This window comes from Vicia villosa, linkage group LG1 (assembly GCF_029867415.1).
Source record: "Vicia villosa cultivar HV-30 ecotype Madison, WI linkage group LG1, Vvil1.0, whole genome shotgun sequence".
Classification (NCBI taxonomy): Eukaryota; Viridiplantae; Streptophyta; class Magnoliopsida; order Fabales; family Fabaceae; genus Vicia; species Vicia villosa.
The window spans coordinates 68299779-68321420 of record NC_081180.1 but is presented as its reverse complement, the minus strand read 5'-3'; the positions used below and the strand labels follow the sequence as shown (position 1 = coordinate 68321420).

The 21642-nt window shown below is 29.9% G+C and overlaps 2 protein-coding genes across 3 annotated transcripts; both read left to right on the top strand.

Annotated features, from left to right (window-relative positions):
- The first annotated feature begins 1964 nt into the window (after window positions 1-1964).
- On the top strand, window positions 1965-4156 carry LOC131644764 (AP2-like ethylene-responsive transcription factor AIL7). Its single transcript, XM_058915358.1, has 8 exons — window positions 1965-2272; window positions 2392-2474; window positions 2645-2653; window positions 2761-2849; window positions 2941-3014; window positions 3096-3146; window positions 3225-3301; window positions 3726-4156. Exons 1-8 carry the CDS (start codon window positions 1965-1967, stop codon window positions 4154-4156), a joined length of 1122 nt encoding a protein of 373 aa, XP_058771341.1.
- A 6803-nt stretch (window positions 4157-10959) lies between these two features.
- On the top strand, window positions 10960-17676 carry LOC131640579 (uncharacterized). Of its 2 annotated transcripts, none has more exons than XM_058910972.1 (15): window positions 10960-11396; window positions 11482-11555; window positions 11672-12184; window positions 12470-12638; window positions 12750-12902; window positions 13506-13603; window positions 13784-13875; window positions 14111-14181; window positions 14289-14424; window positions 14818-14877; window positions 14958-15040; window positions 15214-15290; window positions 15387-15457; window positions 17067-17124; window positions 17260-17676. In XM_058910972.1, the coding sequence occupies exons 1-15, from the start codon at window positions 11195-11197 to the stop codon at window positions 17431-17433; spliced, it is 2031 nt and encodes a 676-aa protein (XP_058766955.1). In that variant the 5' UTR covers window positions 10960-11194; the 3' UTR covers window positions 17434-17676. The 2 variants fall into 2 exon arrangements, with proteins under 2 accessions (XP_058766955.1, XP_058766951.1); XM_058910968.1 differs by having other exon boundaries at window positions 10961-11396; window positions 11474-11555.
- Window positions 17677-21642: the final 3966 nt, after the last annotated feature.

Below are 21642 nucleotides of genomic sequence, written 5' to 3'. Positions count from 1 at the left end.
ACAAATTTAAATTTTTTTTGTTTTAAATTCTATATTATTTAATATTTCTAAAAATTATAAGAATTATTTGTCATGAATATACATTGGACTTGTGGTAAGGACTTAAGATATTGGTTAAAGGTCATAGATTCAATTCCATATAAAAAAACAATTTTGCCAAAAATGAAAAATGAAAAATAAAACCCAACGTGGCAGTCTAGTCACAGTTTAAAAGTATGAAAAAAATCGATTTGGTAAAAATATTAACATAAGGACTAATATGGTCCGGTTAAATTTTGTAAGGGATTAATTAATCGAGTCCTTTTTTTGTGAGGGACTAATTTGGGTTGTGTGATTTTTGTGAGGGACCAAAATGGGTCTTCACTCATTAAAATATTTAGATCAATAATAGATTTTTTATCCCGTATACAAACTTCTTTTTTGTTTAGGTATCATTTACAAAATATTTGGATCAATAGTAAATTTCGTAAATAAAAATATTTAGATCAATAGTAAATTTTTTCCCGTATATCTTTTTTGAATAAAAAATATTTGGATCATAAATACTATTTTTCGTAAATAATAGATTTTTTTCATATACAAATATTATTTTTATTTAGGTATCATTTACAAAAATATTTGGATCAATATTAAATTTTTGTATATAAAAATATTTAGATCAATAATAGATTTTTTGAATAAATTTTTCCCGTATATCATTTTTTACTAAAAAATATTTCGATAATAAATATCATTTTTCGTATATAAAAAAAATATATCAATAATAAAAAAAATTGGAAGAAAGAAGTGAGGAAGTGATGAAAGAGAAAAAAAAAATAGAGAATGAAAAGAGATTTGATAAGTTTGATAAAATATAAGAGTTGTATTATTTTAATAATAAAATTAAGAACTTTATGGTGCAAAGACCAAAAAACCACAATTTTAATGTGGTGACAAAAAATTAAATAAGGTTATTTTTTATTTTTCCACAACTATTAATTTTCTTATATTATCAATAATAAAATTAAGAACTTTGTGGTGCAAAGACCAAAAAACCACAATTTTAATGTGGTGGCAAAAAATTAAATAAAGTTATTTTTTATTTTTCCACAACCATTAATTTTCTTATATTATAAATTAGTTTTTCTTTTAAAAAAATGTAGCAACGTTGTCGCAAGTTACATGTTTGCCTACTTTGATTAAATTTAAAAGTTATTATAGTAGAACAAATGGTTGGAATAAAAAAATTTAATGTGTAATTATAAATTTCATCTAGACATTCAAACGGATATGTTCTAGGAATGTATATTAAAAAAATTAAATAAAAGACTATTGTCTTAAAAATTGTGCATTTAATTTTTAAAATTAAGAAATATAAATTTTTTATGTTTAAAATGCTTAGTATGACCACGAATTAAGGTTACTCTTTTTTTAATTTTCAACTTAAATTATTGTAAACATTATTATTATTTATGTTAGTATTTAATACTCCCTCTGGTCTTATTTATAAATAAAGTGTTTTAAATTTTTTAAATTTCAATAAATTTAAGTATATTTATTACTGTATTAATTACTTAATTGTCTCTTTTTTTATAAATAAGATCTAATATTATTTAAATTAACAAGTGTAATATTGTGTTTGTATACAATCAAATGTATGTGTCTCAATTTATGTTCCATATCAACACACTTCATTTTTATCTTAATTTTTTCTTAATTCTCATAGTAGTAAGTAACCCCCTATTACCTCAGACTCACTAAGAGAGAGAGAGGTTACTTGACTTTTGGGCTCAATTTGTTTGTCTGTATGCGCGCGGAAAACCCTCTCATTTGAAAATGGTTGTTTCTGTTATTACTAACTGCCTTAACTTTCTTTGACTCCATTAATATGCTAACCTCCTCAAACTCACTATATATATCATGCCAATGCTATACTTACATAAACCAAACACACTGCTTATTTGTTATTTTCTTCTTCTTCTTGCATGGATCCAAACTCATTTTCAGTAGATGATTATAGTCTTACTTCCTTGTTTTTCAATGACGAACTAGAACCTAAATCAATTGATGAACTTTTAGCGGTTTCTACTACTGCTAACAATTTTGGTTCCGAGTTGAATGGATCAGAATCGAATAATGAAACTCGTTCTTTAGGTGCTGAGTTAGGTGACTCGTCCAAAGAGGCTATCACGCTTAGTTCTGAGAAAACCCTTGTTGCTGTAGATTGTGATAGTTCCATAAACACTACTCGTAGCTCAGCCCAAAGAAGTTCGACATACCGAGGGGTTTCAAAGTATTCATTAAATTGATATTTTGCTATTATAGAACTTTAATTATTACTTCTATATTCATAAAATTGCCATTTTCCATGTATGTTCATCGTAATTGCACGTTTTTTTTTTTGTTGTGTAGGCACAAATTGACAGGTAAATTTGAAGCGAATCTATGGGATCACAATGGTAAGCTAGAGGGAAGTGTCAAGAAAGGGCGACAAGGTTCTTTTCTCTATCTCCCTTGTTTTTATTTTGAGATTCTTTACACATTATTTTGATTTGAACATCGGTTGAAATATTTTGATTTCTGACCATATGCTGAATTTCTTGTTTTTTTCTTGACATGGGTACAATTCTTGGCTCCTGTCACATTGCTTTTGATATTCCTACAGTGTATTTGGGTGAGGAATGTTTCTACTAAATTCTATCATAGATTTTTCTCTAGCTTCCCTCAAGCATGATATGGTTAATTCGTACATGATGAACTAATTGTTATGATTATTATTAGGTAGTTATGACGGTGAAGAAAATGCAGCAAGGGCTTATGATTTGGCAGCATTGAAGTACTGGGGACCAACAGCAACCACAAACTTTCCTGTAACAATCATTTTGATTTGAAATTTATGATTTTGAACATTCCTATATGCACTTTCATCACTTAGCATATTTGTATTCTGTAATATCTCAGGTTTCCGATTACGCCAAGGAAATAGAGGAGATGAAACATGAAGGAAAGCGAGACTATATTACTTCTCTGCGAAGGTTTGTATGAGCTAAGCTGCTAATTATTTAGCACTATAATTAAGTTCCTCATCTAAGACTTTACTTCCTCTTTGCTTGCAGGAAAAGCAATGGTTTTTCTAGGGGGACTTCAAAATATCGGGGTGTTACAAGGTTTGAAATTTGAAACAACTTACTATATTATCAATATCATATGATACCAAGTGATTATCATTCCCTTGTATCCTACAGGCACAGGCACAGTGGTAAATGGCAAGCAAGAATTGGCCGAGTTGCTGAAAACAAAGATCGATACTTGGGAACATTTCGTAAGCTTTTATCTTCTGATATTAATAACTCGTTATTTTATACAATATAATTGGATTTAGAGAAATGACTGATAGTATAACACTTAAATCTGCTGATATATTTTAACCAATCTTGTAGATTTTTATCCATTTATGTTTCAGGATCAAGATTCAATGCATTTTAGATGCCTTGAATTCATACACTCATTACATGATTCTGGATCAACATTTTCAGACAGTATTTTAAGTTCAATATTCTGAATTTAAAAAAAAAAAATCTACATAATTTTTAACTGTCTTATATTTTAACATTGAATTTGAGTCCATCATCAATGTTTTGTCACCCTAATTTTCTATACGAAAAATAATATCATCTTGATTCTTGCTCGCGATATATGTTTATATTTTGAAGATGAATATTCTTGATTCTTGTATATGTTTACAGAATCCGAAGAGGAAGCTGCAGAGGCATATGACATTGCAGCCCTAAAATATAAAGGTGCCAATGCTTTAACTAATTTTGATGCAAGTATATATGATATGGACTATATTTCGAAGAATCCCATTCCGATTGGTCGAGAATCAAAACGCTCGAAACCTTCTCGAGGATCACAGAAGAAAGCTCCTACGAATATTACTGATCAACCACATTGTACCAATGTGAATAGCAGCATCAATTTTCCTCCAATGGCTTATATACCATATGATTCTGCAACACCATATTTTCCATGCAACCCTTTCCACCATTTTCACCCTCCTACCAATGCAGAAACAGGCACATCAAAGTCTTCTGAAACTACAACCAATGCAGGCGCAATACTCACTCCAATGCCAGCAGCAGCTGAGTCATTTCTTTGGCCTGATCAGTTCTATTGAGCTTTGCTTACTTGACTGTTCTGATACAATATTTTTCCGAAAGGATGATGAGGAATATTGAGTTGCGCATTTAGGTTTGAATAAATATTGCTTGTTAGTATCAGCTGTAATATGATAAAAACCTTTGTTTACTACTTAGCTTTTGATATTTCCATGTGATACATGAAATGTGGAGTGTTTGTTAGAAATTTAATGTTGAAATTGCTACAAATTTCTTCTTGAATATTCTTAAATATAATGTGTATGAAAATGGTAGAAGAAAGTAGAACTATAATGTGTATGAAAATGGTAGGAGAACTTAGAGCTATTATGATACTAGTCTATCATGAAACATCTAGAAAGAACTAAAATAATATAAAAACATTCATCACCATTGAGAAGTTGGTGACTTAAGCCTATAAAAAAGCAACTGGTACTTTGTAATTTATTATCTACGAAACCAATGTCAGAGCCTTCTTTCTAAACAATTCTCTAAAACTATCTTATATCAACTATCAACTATTCAAATACCAATAGTAACATCAGAGCTATGTTCGATTATACATTGGGCGTAGTTATATTACCTACCTACTATTCCAAAATCTTTCTAACTACTTTTAAAAAATTTCCTTGTATTATTAACTCACTCCAATAATTTTTCTAAGCTATGAATAACATCACTCAATCATCATCTATTTATGTCTCCAAGCTTTTCTCGGGAAACTTACAAGATCTCTAAGATGGTAGTGCGCTCGAATTAAATCACTTTGCACTTTCCAAGATCTCGTGCTTCAGAGAGTGTGGATTAAGATAATTTATTTGGGCCTAAAAAAGGGATGGTACTTGATAAAGTAACCTATGTCAAAAGTGAACTAAGTGTAGGAAGTCTGATCAAGTGGCCAGAAATAGGCTGAGGTGCCAAAAGTAGGGGTGACAAAACAGGTCCAGCCCATCGAACATGCCCGTTTTGCTCGTAAGTTTTTGTGAAGTGGACCAAAGTTTTAGGCTTGCACCATATAATATGTTTTCCCTTCCTCGCATCATATTTTTGCAAGTGTGGGCATTAACATAATTATTTGTAATTTTAGGCTTTAAAAGTTAATGTCCGTAGACCTGCCATGCTCTACACTTTTTTTTTTCGGCGTAAACTAAAGTTTTAGACTCACACCTTTAACTATGTATGCTCCGAACCGACCCATTTTTTGAAGGCTCTTAAGGGGTGAGTCTAAACAGGCTGGGCATCCCGTTTTCCATCCTTATCCCAAAGTGACGTGGTTGCTCGAAGGGTAAGGCTAGCTACCCGATAGGGATTGGATTCGACATCCATGATCTAAATCACTTATCACACATGATTTTTTAGGTGTATAAGAAATAACGTTTAAAGGATGTTAATGTTAGTAAATGAGAAAACCATTTTCTCCTCGATTAAAGGAAGAGTCAGTCTTCCATACTCCCATGTTTCTCTTGAGGAAATTTGGGAAACCAACTTCTTGGATAAGCCCATGAAATCTCTAAAAATTCACTCATTCCATAAAACTCTAATATACACAAATTCTAAGTAAAAATAAAAAGTATTTCACAATTTATATGTGAGTAGCCTCTTTCTCTAAACTATTGTACGTATAGCTAGTACATCATGCAATAATTACTAATGCAATTCATACTTTTTCCATTTTGAGATCAAATCATTGGGCTTGGTCTTATTTGTTCCATATCTATCTCTACTACATCACAATTATAGTAAGATCAACATCCACATTTTTTGTTTGAGTCTTCTTTTGTTTATGTCTTCCTCAATATTTTATTTTATCCGATATTGAAAACCTGCATATACATTATTATTTGCTTCCACTTCACCTTTTATTTAGAGCTGTCAAAATGGGCCGAAGCCCATGGACCGGCCCATCAAACCCGAAAATAGTTAGGGCTTGGGCCTTATTTTTCGAACTCATTTACATCCGGGCCTTTTTAAGCCCGGCCCTAAAAAGCCTTAAAAAATATGGGCCGGCCCGTATGGACCATGGGTAGCCCGCGAGTCCGAAAAAAATTAAAATTTTTAATATAACTAGAAATTATCCTTTCCTAATTCATAAAAGTATGCTATAAACAATTTGCGTATTATGTATTTTAATTTATTTTTGGTATTACAAAGGTATAAATATCAAATAAAAGTTGATGGTTTGACTTAATTTCAAACTAAAAGGTTTCATCCTAATATAATTATGTAAATAGTATAGAAAAGACACCATGATATATTCTAATTAAAAATAAGGTTGAAATGTACAAATCATATATATAACAATAACAATTTGCTATAAAATAATATCCTATGAGTCTAATTATAATTGTTATAAAATTTTATAATAGTTTGTTGTTATGATTGTTATAAAATTATAATTGTCGTGAATATTTATATCTTAAAATTTATTGGAACAAGTTATTTAATTTTGTGTGCAAAATTAAATATAATGTAAGATATATTTTGAATAATTGAAATTAAGTTAATATGTTGTTTTACATTTTAACTGTAACTATTATTTAGAAATCGTAATTTTAGATATGAAAATTATATATATATATATATATATATATATATATATATATATATATATATATATATATATATATATATATATATATATATATATATATATATATAGGTCCACTTAGGGCCGAGTAGCCCGCAGCCCAGACAGGGCTGAGCCTGGGTAGTAAAAATGGAATCCATTTAAAAATGAGTTTTTTGGGCCCGGCCCTGAAAAGCCCGAGACTCGTATGAGCCGGCACGTTTAGGGCCGGGTAGCCCATTTTGACAGCTCTTTTTATTCCCACCAAGTGACGTTTGATCATGTTAATTCCTCTTCTCATGATAATTTTATCACGGTAGATACACAAATTAACATCTTCAATTTATTTACGATGACCCCCAAGCTATATCTTCCCCTATTACTCTAGAGTTGGGCTGGGGTTTTAAGATGAAGCCTTTTTTCATATTGGTACTTCATTAAGTGATGACATATCTAATATCATTAAAAATCTCAACAAATCAAAATTCATATAAAAATTGAGGAATCAATTCACAAAATTCCTCTCTCCCTATGTGAACGGGTTCTCTCTCCTCTATTGTATTTCTTTTGGCAAATTCAACATGTGTGCTACAAATTTATGTGGGTTCCATATTAATTTTAATTAATTAATTTTATAAAAAAAGTGTGTAGTGTATTTTTTTTTAAATAGATCACTTTTGAAAAAATTTATTAATTTTTTTTAAATACCTTACTTAATATATTTAGGCGTGGAAAAAATGTCTCGCCATAAAAATTGTGAAAGGAAATAGTTGATGAATTATCACCATTCTTACGAATTTTCTGGTGGACTAATATCTAAATTAAATTTAATAAAATTCACAAAAAGTTAGTAAATATTTCACATTTCCTATTTCATTTGGCAAAACCTATTTAAAAACTTAAAAATACAACACTTTCACCGGTCACAATTATAAAATGTTAATTAAATATACATCCTCTATCCCAATTTATAAGACGCTTTAGAGAAAAAATTTGTCCCAAATTATAAGTCACTTTACAATTTCAATGCAACATTAATACTGGGGGTATAATCGGATCGGTTTGGACCGGTTTTTGGTCAAAAAAAGTCTGAACCAATAATATCTTCATCGGTTTGTTTTGGTTCGGTTTTTAACATTTTTTAAAAATGGAACCGAATCAAACTAATCGGTTTGGTTTGGTTTGGGTTGGTTCGGTTGATCGGTTTTTAATATTTTTTTCAAACATTATATTCATCAATGTATTTTCCAATATCGTATTTTTTGATATATTTTGTGCTATTATTTTTTAAAATAATACATTTCATGTCATTTATTTCATGCTATAATTTTTCAAACAACTTACAAGTTGCACTTAATCCTTATATGAAACAATGATATAGTTTCATTGCATAATGAAATAAATTCACTATAAAAGTTGAATCTTGATATCGGAATGTTGAAAATAAATTTGAAAGTTTAACAAATAGAACACAGAAAAACACACATCAATTAACATGTTTCCGCCTTAAATACACATAAAAACTATTTTGTAACAAGACTACAAGGAGTTTTGTTGAAGAAGAAATCAGAAAGGTAAAAATAAATATGAAAATTAACGATGAGAATTTGAACCCGAAGAAGGATACCATAACATATCATAGTGGCGATGGTGAGAGCAACATTTGAGGTAGACAACTAGAGAAGTAGTTTAGTGAAAGCAAGTTTTTGTGACTTATGATTTTTACTTTATATGTTTTGGAGTATAGTTCTAAATGTGTGTTTTGCTTAAAGGAAGAAAGTGAAAACAAAGACGGAGAATGGTTGGAAAGGTACAAAATTTGAGCTTAATGAAGGATGGAATAAGGATTTCGAGCGTAATTATTTCCATTGGTTCGGTTCATCGGTTTGACGGTTCCTAAAAACTAAAACCGAGAACCGAACTAAACCACATCGGTTTTTATTGGTTCGGTTCAGTTTTAGAACCGAACCATAAATAATCGGTTTTATTTTGGTTTAGTTTGATTTGAATTGTTGGTTTAATTGGTTTTTATGATCCGCTTACACCCCTAATTAATACAATTTTTCTCAATATGCCCTCTATCATTTATTGCTATTTCTTGTTCATACTCTTTTGATCTCTCTTTCCAATATAACTAGTAACAAACCCGTGCGTTCGCACGGGTTCTGGTACGCAACGCGCATTTGTTTCAGATGTATATTTTTTAATACAAAAATGTTTGGTTACCCATGAAAAAATAATAATTGAATGTATAATTAATAAAAATATTTTGATTAGTAATTTCATGTTCCCGTTAATAATAAGTATTTTGATCAATAACTTTATGTTTCCGTGTACAAATATTATTTTTGTTCAAGTATCGTTATAAAAAATATTTGGATCAATAATAAATTTTTTCGTTTATAAAAATATTTAGATCAATAATAAAATTTTCCCCATATATTATTTTTTGATAAAAAATATTTAGATCATAGATACCATTTTTTGTGTATACAATTAGTTAGATCAATAATAAATTTTTTCATGTATACAAATTTTAATTTTGTTTAAGTATCGTTTACAAAAATATATGAATCAATAGTAAAAATATTTCGTGCTAGTACAATTTCCATTGTTATTGTTATTGGATCACATGTATGATTTTCCGTGTATAATATTTTATGTGTAGAAATATTGTTTATTATTTTGACGTTATTTATAAAAGTATTTGAATCAACCATATATTTACAAAATTATGTTATTAAAGAGATTCCAACTTGACAATTGATTATTCAGTCATTTAAAAAAAATCTACTTGTTCCACCATATTAGTTTTTGTTAGATGAAGTAGACGATAGATATCAAATGTGGATGATAAACTTTAAGAAGACCCTTATTCGAAAGAATTTTTATAATGACTAAAATTGAATTGTGAGTTATTTATAGGGATGACAAACAGACTCGCACCCTCGGGATCCACCCGCACCCGAACTTGAGTCGACGGGTGCCACTCGATATTTTCAGGTGCTGGTTTGGGTAGTGTGAAATCTGCACCCGAAACCTGAAATCACACTCGCTTATATGTATAATATTGTGGAAAGTAGTAGAAAAAAATATATTTTATGTATTTTACTGCGGGTTCGGGTTTGGGTGAAAAAACCCGAACCCAACGAGTGTGGGCGTGAGTGTTATTTTGTCACCCGAACAACATTTGGGTTTGAGTTCGGGTTCGGGTGTGGTTTTGGATAGTGTGAAACCTGAACCCGACCCGGCCCATTGTCATCCATAGTTATTTATAAGGACATATTTAACCTTATTATTATATTACATATTGTACTTTGAATTAAAATATAAAAATACAACTTAGTTATCTTAAAGATCTTATAAACAATGTCATTATAAACAATGTCATAAGTTGTTTTATAAATTTTCCTCAATAAACCGTCTCAGAAAATTTAAGCTATTAAATAAACTTTAATAAATCACTGCAAATAATTTTTTAATATCTTTAATCTTTTATATAATCTATATAAAAATTATTTAAATTGCTTATTTATATATCTTTAAATAAAATAATTTTTAAATAGGTTAACAAATAAAATCAATTAAATAGTCAAAAAGATGAGAGAATATACGTCATGATAAGTCTATGACATGATATATGTGAGACTTAGACTTTAATACTTTTAAAAAAATCAAATTAAAACATGTCAACGCTTAATTCAACCCAATTTATTATTACTCTTACCTATAAACTATTACTCTATCAGTGATCAAATCTAACAATTAAAATTAAAAGTACTATTTTTTTACAACAATGACACATAAGAAGAATATTCTAAAATTTTCTATTTTAATATAGAATATCTTGAGCTATTTTTAAAGTGAGTTATAATAAAAAGAAAAAAAAATTGAATATAGAGCTGAAAGTATATACTCCCTCCGTTTTTTATTATAAGTCGTTTTAGACTTTTCACACAGATTAAGAAAAATAATAATTATTGTATGAAAATGAGAAATTATGAAGATTTTTACAAAATTATCCTTCATTAATGACATGTGGAAGATAAATTTATATAATTAAAAAGGGAGAGAATAATAAATATTTAAGAATATAATAAAAAAAATAGTATTAATTATTCATTAAAATTGTAAACCAACTTATATTTAAATATAAATTATTTTTTCAAAACTACTTATAATAAAAAACGGATAAAAAACGGAGGGAGTATAAAAAAAAAAAAAAAAAACATTTACGGTTTACCACATTAGCACAACACTTTGTCATTTACGCGCCTTTGTGCCAAACACCAACTGGCAAGAAGCCTCCTTCAAGAAACACAAACCTCCTTCAAACAACCACTTCACCCAAAACGACAAAACCTCCCTAGTTTCTCCTCCTACTCAACAACAATACGACACCGTTTCATCTCTACCATAACAACCACTTCCCAAATGGCGACGGCGTCGCCGACGACCACCACGACGTCGTTTCTCTCTCCAACTCAGAGGTATGCCGCCGCCGCATTGTTCGGACTATCCCTTCACGAATCCCAAGTCAATCAAACTCGCATTCTACCCTTACCAGCTTTGGTTGACTCCGTCTCCAACTCCGATCGAATCAGTAGTAGTAGCTCTAGCAGCACTGATTCTGTTTCCGATGATCCTGATCTTTGGGTTCACCATCGTTCCGGTTTACTCCAACCCGTTTTCAAGTTCGTCCTCGTTCCACAATCTTTTCTTTATCTAGTTAGTTAGTTTTTTTTTTCAATTTTGATTTGAATTTGAATAGGTTTCTAGATATTGATTCATCCGCGTGGTACGGATTAGAGGAAACTGCTGGTTCTTCTTCTGCTACTCATCATGTTGGACCAGTAAGTCTCTTCACGTGTTCCTCTGATAAAAAAAGTGTGTTCGGACGCCGACACTTGTAATTATGTTTAATTTATGATTATGATTATGATTATAATCATGTATGTGAATGTTTCAGTTTATGAGACTGCTTTCACAAGAATTTGACGAGGGTTCTGCGGAATCTTCTCAAAGGCTAGACCAAGAACTTGCATTGTCAAAAGCCGTTGATGCTATAGTACTTGAGTTGGAAAAGAATTTGCAGACTTCCAACTCTAAAAGAGAGAGGCTTAATGAGTACGAGCATCAGTGTCGCGAGAAGTTTTCGGCTCCTGATGTTCAATCTAATTCTGAGAAGGTTGATGTAAACTTTGAAACTCAGAAAGAGACTGATGTTGCCCCTTTAATCAACTTTGAAGATATAGACCAGGGGTCGAGTAATAGTAAAATTGATGAGAGACCAATTGAAGAAGTGATGATGCTTAGTGATCAGAGGAAAGTGGTGGTTCTCTATGAACTTTTATCTGCTTGTCTGTCAAATTTGGGTGTAGATGACAAAGAATCTAAAAGGAAGAGAAAGGGTTATGATGCTCGTCATCGCGTAGCTTTGCGGTTGTTGGCAACATGGCTTGATGTCAAGTGGACAAAAATGGTTTGCAACTTTGCTTGATGAATGTCTTTTAGGATTGAACTTTATTGATAATGAAACAAATTGTTATATGTTTGTGAGTTGTGTGCTTTCTGATTGTCTATACTGAATTAACAAGTCATGTCTAAAAGTAATCTTTGTTGTGGTGATTGCTGCCTATACATTTACTTTGTTCCTAAGATACTTACATCCAAGTTGAGCCTTTGTTTTATATTATTGGTTATTAAAATCTTGCATTTTTACTGGTTTGATATTTTCTAAAGACGAAGATGATTGTTTGCTCTGTAGGAGGCCATTGAGACCATGGTTGCTTGTTCTGCAATGGCTATCATTAAAGAGCAAGAATCAAATCAAGAAGAAACTCAAGAAAAAAAAAGCAAGTGGGCGAAATTGAAGCGCGGTGGTATTATTGGTGCTGCTGCAATTACTGGGGGAACCTTGTTGGCTATTACTGGTGGTGCGGAAACCCTAATATAGTTTCGACTGTACTATGGAATATATAGTATCTATAAATGAATAATTTTCTGCATGGATTTGATTGTTTTTTCTTTCTAAAACTGTTCAACAGGGTTAGCTGCACCAGCAATTGCTGCTGGTCTTGGAGCTCTAGCTCCAACTTTGGGTACACTGATCCCTGTAATTGGAGCCAGTGGATTTGCTGCAGCTGCCGGTGCTGCAGGAACTGTTGCTGGTTCTGTTGCAGTTGCTGCATCATTTGGAGGTACGAATATGTGGTTGGATTTGCCAGAATTTTCTCACACTGTTAATATATCTACCTTTTCTTTTCAAATTTCATTCGCAGTTTAAGTTTTACGGAAACAGTTGGTATCACCAAGCCATTTTGTCACACCAATGTGTCTTAGATGTATTGTATTCTATTTGGGTTTTGAGTGTGTCATCAGGAAAGTGTTGTGGCATAAGGTTGATTTATATTTTTTGCTATAATTAACTATTGACATGCTTACATTAATTGCTTAAAGAAGATATATCCATGTCCCACTTCAATACAAATCTTTTAACGCCATATTTTTATTGTTTAGGAGAGAATATACAAAGGTAACATGCGAGTTTGTCTTTACTTTTCGAAAGTAACTAACTGATGGAGTGATTTGTTACCTTTACTATCTGAAATATGCTAAAGACAGTCCATTTGATTTCTTTGCAGTACATGTCGGTTTTTTATTTTACTACATATGATTAAATAAGCATTTGTAGAACCATTGGTTTTTCATTCTTTTAGTCATTTTACCTTTTATATATGTCAGTGATGTTCTGTTTTAGGTATGGGAATTTTAATGTATCAAATTTGTTCTACTTCTACCAGCTGCTGGTGCTGGTCTTACCGGAAGCAAAATGGCTAGGAGAGTAGGGGGTGTTGATGAGTTTGATTTCATATCCATTGGCGAAAACCATAACCAAGGCGTACGTTTTTATATCTCTCATGTTTCTATTTTCTTGCGACATGACTTTCCCCAGTTGAATTATGATCAGTGTTGCTGTATTCTCATGTTTGAACTTTGTATCACCTTTCTTGTGGTATCATAAAATTTTGGCACTTGGTTTATTGTTTCAAATAGATTGTTCTTGAACTTTTGATTGCAGAGGCTAGGCGTGGAGATCTTGATATCTGGATTTGTCTTTGAGAAGGAAGATTTTATTAGGCCATGGGAAGGACTGAATGACAATTTGGAAAGGTAAAATAGTGAATATCTTTCTTCATTAAAACTGTTGTGTGTCAAGGAAGGTTGTTTCAGCCTGGAATGCTTAGATTGGATGCAACATGTCAATTAAAAAATACTTTATTACTGAAATCACCTTATATATATATTTTACTTCCATTAGTCTCAATTTTTGAAATTGCATTGATATCATTCTTATGATTGATGGTCCCTCAAAAAATATGACTTTTATGGTCTTGCCAAAAGTTAGGTATTCACTTCAATGGGAGTCAAAAAAACTGATTGCTGTGAGCACTGCGATTCAGGATTGGCTAACTTCAAGTAATTGGTTTTGACTTAGGGTTCCTGTCAATGTTATTATTTGTGTGTGTGTGTGTGTGTACAAGCAGAATTGTGTATGATGCTAATATTTCCAAAACTTGTATCAGGACTTGCAATGCAGCTGATGAAGCAAGGGGCAATGATGACCGTTTTGAGCACTCTTGTAACTGCTCTGGCTTGGCCAGCTGTATTACTTGCAGCAACTGATTTCATTGACAGTAAATGGACACTAGCTATTAACAGGTTTACTTTGTTACCTTGTTTCTTGATTCGGAGTAGACTAGATAGAAAGTATGCTTGTCTATGAGAAAAACTTCTGTGTGCTGTTATCATTTGATTCATGTATGCAATTCAAGTTGTTAGATGCTTGGAGTATTGGGAATTATGATTGTCATTATGTTTGCAATGTTATTTATTGGGCTAAGCTTTTGTTAGTGGCAGACTGTTACACTACCAGGTGTATAAGATTTATATTTTGCATCTCTTCAATTATCTACCCACAACTATTAGATGTCAATTTATATTTTGTCTTTTTGTAGACAAGGATGTTTATGAATATGATTGATTCAGAAAACGTATGAACAGTTCCTGTTCTTAGTTTACAGATAGATATGCTAAAATTAATTTGTTTTTCAGATCAAACAAAGCAGGAAAGTTGCTTGCCGAAGTATTATTAAAAGGATTGCAGGGAAATAGGTATTTTACTATTTCTTTTAGTTTTACTTGAATTCTTAGAAATGGTAGATGATGCAATAATAATGATCTATGAGTTTCAGACCTGTGACACTTGTTGGTTACTCTCTCGGGGCAAGGGTTATTTTCAAATGCCTACAGTGTTTGGCTAAAACAGAAAATGGAGGTAGGTATTTCTAGTTTCTCCTCCTTGTTTGTCTTTGACTTGTTAGATTATTTGATATTATATATTAAACTGATAACTTTATTTTATGTTCCTTTATCTTTTCAACGCTTTTCATGTTTATCCATTGAATAGGACGTTCTTATTAATTTTATGGTGTACCCTTTTATTGGCAGCTGAACTAGTAGAAAGAGTTGTACTTCTTGGAGCACCGGTCTCAATCAAGGATGAGAACTGGGAAGCTGCTAGAAAGGTTTATATATGGATATAATTTTTCTCTTTATAGAACTTCCTCACCTGTTTTATTATCAGATGATTTTTTTTCCTCTAAAAAGCTGGTATTCTGTAGATGGTAGCAGGAAGGTTTGTTAATGCTTATTCAAGGAATGACTGGATGCTTGGAGTTGCTTTCCGTGCCAGGTACATCAAAACATAGTGGTAGAACTTCTGCAATGCAAAGTTGTAGGTACTGAAAGTTGGCTTTAACTAATCTTTGGTCCGATTAAATGCTTGCAAATAGAGGTGTAATGGAGCTCACCTAAGTATTTGAGGTTCAAGCTTTAGCTTGTGAGTGAAAAAACTTGCTCATGTTTGGCTTTAAGTCAACTCAAGCTTTAACACCTTCATTGCTTGATAATTTCTTTTTCATTATTAAATTTCTTCTTGAATTATGTTGAGTCTGTTAAATTTAGTATTTAAATGGCATCTCCATGCTCGAAGATGATCTAAAAATATTTTATAATAATGCATTCAAGAACATGACTCAAAATTAGTTAAAATCTTTAGCTATGGAAATGGTATGATTTTTATAAAAAGAACGCAGTTCACTCATTTTAAATATAACTAGTTAGTTGGAGTTAAGTAGTAGATATAAAACAATAATAAATAAAAATACATTTCTCATGATAAATGTCAATAATTGAGTCTATTTCAAGCCTGAAATATTAGTGTCAACCCTACAAAATTAGAGCTTAGGTAATTTAAATAATTGAGTAAATAATAGAGCTTAGGTAATTTAAATAATAGAGCTCAGGTAATTTAAACAATTGAGTCTATTTCAAGCCTGAAATATTAATGTCAACCCTACAAAGTTAGAAAACATCAACAAGAAGGTCATGGGATGAGATGTCATATGTTGATCCTCATGCCTTCTATTTTCTGCCCAACCAACAAATGAAAACATGTGCTTAGTCATGTATCTATATGCTTGTTATTTAACTAACAATAGAACTCGTTCGACCTTAAAATGAAACAAACTCAAATAAGACATGAATACTTCATTAGCTCATATACACTCTTACATGTGAAAGTTCACTGTAAAAACCGTCTTATAATTTGCAGAGTAACTTTAAATAAAACTGTTGCAAGATTTAATTTTTATAATTAGAATTTTGAAATTATAATTATAATTATAATTATAATTATAATTAATGATTAAATATTTTACTTTGAGGCTTTGAGCAGTCTACTTACAAAATATTTAATCATTAATTATAATTATAATTTCAAAATTCTAATCATTTTGAAAATTTTGAAAATACACACGTTGACATACACAAGCTACTGAAAAGAGTTATTAGTGTTAGCCCTCCAAAGTTAGAGCTTAGGTAATTTAAATAATTGAGTCTTTTTCAAGCCTGAAGTTATTAATGTCAACCCTGCAAAGTTAGAAAACATCAACAAGAAGGTCATGGGATGGAATGTCATGTGTTGATCCTCATGCCTTCTATTTTCCGCCCAACCAACAAATGAAAACATGTGCTTAGTCATGGATCTATATGCTTGTTAGTATTTAACTAACAATAGAACTTGTTCGAGCTTAAAATGAATCAAACTCAACTAGTACGTGAGTAACCTTACTACATTAGCTCATATACACAATACACTCTTACATGTGAAAGTTCACTGTAAAAATAGTCGCATAATTTGCAGAGTGACTTTAAGTAAAACTGGTACAAGATTTAATTTTAATGATTAGAATGTTGAAATTATAATTGTAATTAATGATTTAATATTTTACTTTGAGCAGTCTACTTACAAAAGGATTAGCTGGAATCGAACCAGTTGATATTCCTGGGATCCAAAATGTAAGATGCTTCATCTTTTTGTTTTTGTATAAATATTTCTGTAAAGTTGCAATCATATGAATAACACAACATTCAGATCATTCATGAAATTTAAATATTCATATTATTTAATAAAATGTGTGTTTTGATTTGCAGGTTGATGTCACAGAACACATTGAAGGCCATTCATCTTATCTGTGGGCTACACAACAGATCCTAGACCAACTTCAGTTGGATACATGTTTTCCAGTTTATAATGGTGTTTCTTGCCTACAGTCCAGAGCAGAGCCAGAAATTTGGACAGAGGGAGGGCAAAACCAAAAAATATAGGAAAAAAAAATTTATGTGAAATATATATATATATAAATATTAGCTATATTGAGTACATGAATAGATTATTAGATAGAAAAGGAAAGAAAGGAAAGCATGACTTTTTTTCCATATATTTTTAGAGTGTTGTTCTTTTATACTGTATTTCTAACAGATCCTGTACAGTAAATACTCCTGTCGAAAAGTTATCTCCCAAGAAAGTAACTTCTAAGACGTGAGTTAAGACATATCTTGCAAGAGGAATGCTATCTTTACATAGAATTTTAGAATTTTGATACCGTATAGGTGTACACCGTAACTTTTAAGCTCCACTTTACATGGGCACAAATTTCAATTTTTATGAAAACTAGTAACAAACCCGTGCGTTCGCACGGGTTCTGATACGTGACGTGCATTTATTTTAGATATATAATTTTCAATAGAAAAATATCTGGTTACCCATGAAAAAATAATAATTGAATATACAATTCATAAAAAAATTATCTTGATTAGTAACTTCTTGTTCCGTTAATAATTAATATTTTGATCAATAACTTCATGTTCTCGTGTACAAATATTAGTTTTATCAATAACTTCATGTCCCCGTGAACCTTAAAAAACATTTTGATATGTAACTTCATGTCCCGTTCATGATCAATATTTTGATTAGTAACTTCATGTCTCATTAATAATCAATATTTTGATCAATAATTTCATGTTTCCGTGTACAAATATTAGTTTGATCAATAACTTCATGTCCCCGTGTACCTTAAAAAATATTTTGATCAGTAACTTCATGTCCCGTTAATAATTAATATTTTGATCAATAACTTCATATCCCGTTAATAATCAATATTTTGATCAATAACTTCATGTCCCGTTAATAATCAATATTTTGATCAATAACTTTATGTTCCCACGCATTTATTTTAAATGTAAATTTTATTAATAAAATAGTAAGAACCACACCTTAAGAATTGTAACTAAGTTTTGTCCAAAAAATAAAGGTGAACAATAATGGTAGTAATAATAATTACAATATAATATATAAAAATAAAAAGTGAATGCCTTACAGCCTTAGGCTTTTTCTATCTTGCGTGCCCCATTGACCAGGTCTAGATCACATTCTTGCAAAATATTTAGAGTGAAGAAAAATATTACTTTAACCTTTTGCCAATACGTAACTACTCCATCATACCCTTTTAATCATTTTTGACAATATGTGACTACTCCATCATACACTTTTGCAACTTTTCTTTAGGGTGTGTTTGGTTCGGGGTAGATGGAAGGAAGGGGAGGGGAGGGGAGAGAATATTTTTAATTAAATGTGTTTGGTTCAAATTTTAGGAGGGAAAGGCAGGGGAGGGGAGGGGAGAAAAACCCCTCCAAAACACACTTTTTGCGCCCCTCCAAATCGGCGGGATTTGGAGGGGAGGGGAGGGAATCTCAACTTTAATATTTTAAAAATTATTATAATTACTATAATACCCTCAGTTTTATTCTAATATTTCAAAATTATTCATTTTCTTTTGTATTATTGCTCTCTTCTGTGTGATTTTTCTCAATTGCTTCTATCAACTTATTATAATTATTCTCCACCTTCAAATTATTTTGAAATTTTTGTCCTTGATATAAATCATAATCATTTCACTTTTTTGATTTTTTTTATAACTCTTTTATGTTTATTTATGTTTTTTTTTAATTTTGTTATGTATCCTATCATATTTTCTTTTATATCATATTTTAAAATTTTAATTTCAATTAATTAATTTATTTTATTAAAAGATTTAAACCATTTATATTTAATAATAAATTATTTTATGTGTTAAATAATTCATTACGATTTCAAAGTTATTATCAACATATAGTTTAATTTGTTTTTGAATATTTTATTCGAATTAAGTGAACTCAATTTTTTAACATTATGTAGTAAATTATAACTTTTTAGCCACTCAATATTAGAAATTTTACTAACAAAAAAATATGTATAGATTTTTCACATTTGAATATCATATTGTATCACTTATATAAGATAATAAGGATAAAAATGTAAATTATTAATAAAATCCCTCCCCTCCCCTCCTGAACCAAACATATTTTTAATTAAAATCCATCCCTTCCCCTCCCCTCCCCTCGTTTAGACCAAACACACATCTGATTAAAAAAATCCCCTCACCTCCCCTCCCCTTCTCTCCCCTCCATTAAAATCCCTCCCCTCCCCCTCATTTGAACCAAACACACTTTTAGTTTTTATCATGAATTATTATATTTTAATTTTTTTATTTATATAGACTTGTCAAATCACAGTTAAGGTTTGTAGTTTGTACAATCACTCTATTTATTATCATTTAATATTTAATTTATACTACCTCCGTTCCTATATGTAAGAGACAATTCACTTTTCTAGATTCACTAAATAATTAATGTATCTAGTCAATATACATGCCAGATACATTGATTATTTAATGAACTTAAAAAGTTCAATTGTCTCTTATATAAAGGAACGGAGGTAGTACTATGTATAATATATTTCTAGTTTATAGTCTATTTAAACGTTTTAAATACCTTTGACTAATAATCTTAATTTTATTTTATTAATTTTAGTTGAAATGAATATGTATACTTAAAAAAAGATAAAATAAAAAAATAGGTAAAATACGCATCTTTTTGATTCTTTCTTCTATATGGATGTTTTCTTTTTTATCCCAAAAATTGGTAGAAGAAAATAATTAGTTTTTTATAAATATTTAAAAATACTAAAATCAATTGTGCTATTTTTTTTAAAATAATATTTTTATTTTTTATATAGTTGTCTTCTCTCTCTAAAAAATTTGTAAAAAAATATTTAACTTTATGCTAATTTTTTAGATCCAAACAATACAATAAAAGTATAATATTTTTAAATATTTAAAAATAATAATTTTTAAACTGCTTTATAAAAAAGAGAGTTACGGAGACAAAGGTGGAAAAAATATATATTTTTTCATTTTGTTTCTAAAAAGTAGATTGTATTTTTATATGTCACATCTTGAATAAAAAAACATTATATAATTAAATTTTGGGAATAAATAAGTCATCATAGATTGCTCTAACAATATGTACATAGAGTTAGAGATAGGTAACTATGCAAACTGATGAAAAACTAATATATTAAAATACAAAGAATTATTACTTTTGATAAGATGTAGATGTGTTGTCTTGTCATAGCAGTAAAAAGGGTGGCAAAATATAAACTACACAATAATATGGTCATTAAAGTTTTATGAATTTTTTTATTATTTTCTATTATTTATTCTTTAATAGGAGAGACACTTTTATTCTTTAATTAACTGATTGATTTAAATTCTACCATTTTATAGTATCAAATCGTAAATTTATATTTAAAACATGTGTAATATAAATTTATTTATAAAAAACTTATATGAAGAGAATAATTGATAGTCTAATTGATGTTGTATTTATTAAAAATTATATGCGCAATATTAATTTATTTATAAAAAAAGTGTGAGACAAACAAATGATAACCTCTATTTGATGACTTCATGTCTCGTTAAAAAATATTTTAATCAGTAATTTTATGTCCCGTTAATAATCAATATTTTGATCAATAAATTCATGTCTCATTTCAAATGTTTTTTTTTTAATATTAGATGTACATTTTTTTAATATAAAATTTTTAAAATTAAAATTAATAATTATTATTTGGGAAATAAATAATCAACATTAAGTAACTTCATGTCCCGTTAGGTATGGGCCAAATTGACATATGTATCTATGTTCAAAGAAATTCAAATAATAGAAACATAAATTTAAAACGGTTATAAATTGGATTGGTTTAGAATCAAATTGGTTAAGATCAAACTAAATTAATATCATAAATAGAAGCACGTGAAAAGTGTAGCAATATAAGTACAATTTTTTTCCAGTAATATGAATTGAGAAGTCACATGACATTGTATAACACATACCAACCTACAACCTACTAATAGACATACTATTCCTAGGATCTACTATAATGATTATGATATGCTGTAAGTGATTTATCACATCTTAAAACTCACATATTCTTTCAAACTTTTAATCCCACTTTTCTTTTATTTTCAAAAAGCAAAACTGACACTTTCTTTTAGACTTCTAATTCCACTTTTCTATAAAACTCATATTTAATTAATAAGTACATATTTTAAATTTTATCATTGACATTTATTTTTTATAAATTAGAATTTAAAA

Coding starts and splice junctions, on each gene's coding strand:
- LOC131644764 (XM_058915358.1), top strand. CDS start 1,965: ATGGATCCAAACTCATTTTCAGTAGATGATTATAGTCTTACTTCCTTG. Junction 2,273..2,391: donor ACATACCGAGGGGTTTCAAA/GTATTCATTAAA, acceptor TTTGTTGTGTAG/GCACAAATTGACAGGTAAAT. Junction 2,850..2,940: donor CAGCAACCACAAACTTTCCT/GTAACAATCATT, acceptor GTAATATCTCAG/GTTTCCGATTACGCCAAGGA.
- LOC131640579 (XM_058910968.1), top strand. CDS start 11,137: ATGGCGACGGCGTCGCCGACGACCACCACGACGTCGTTTCTCTCTCCA. Junction 13,604..13,783: donor GCGAAAACCATAACCAAGGC/GTACGTTTTTAT, acceptor TTTTGATTGCAG/AGGCTAGGCGTGGAGATCTT. Junction 17,125..17,259: donor ATATTCCTGGGATCCAAAAT/GTAAGATGCTTC, acceptor TTTGATTTGCAG/GTTGATGTCACAGAACACAT.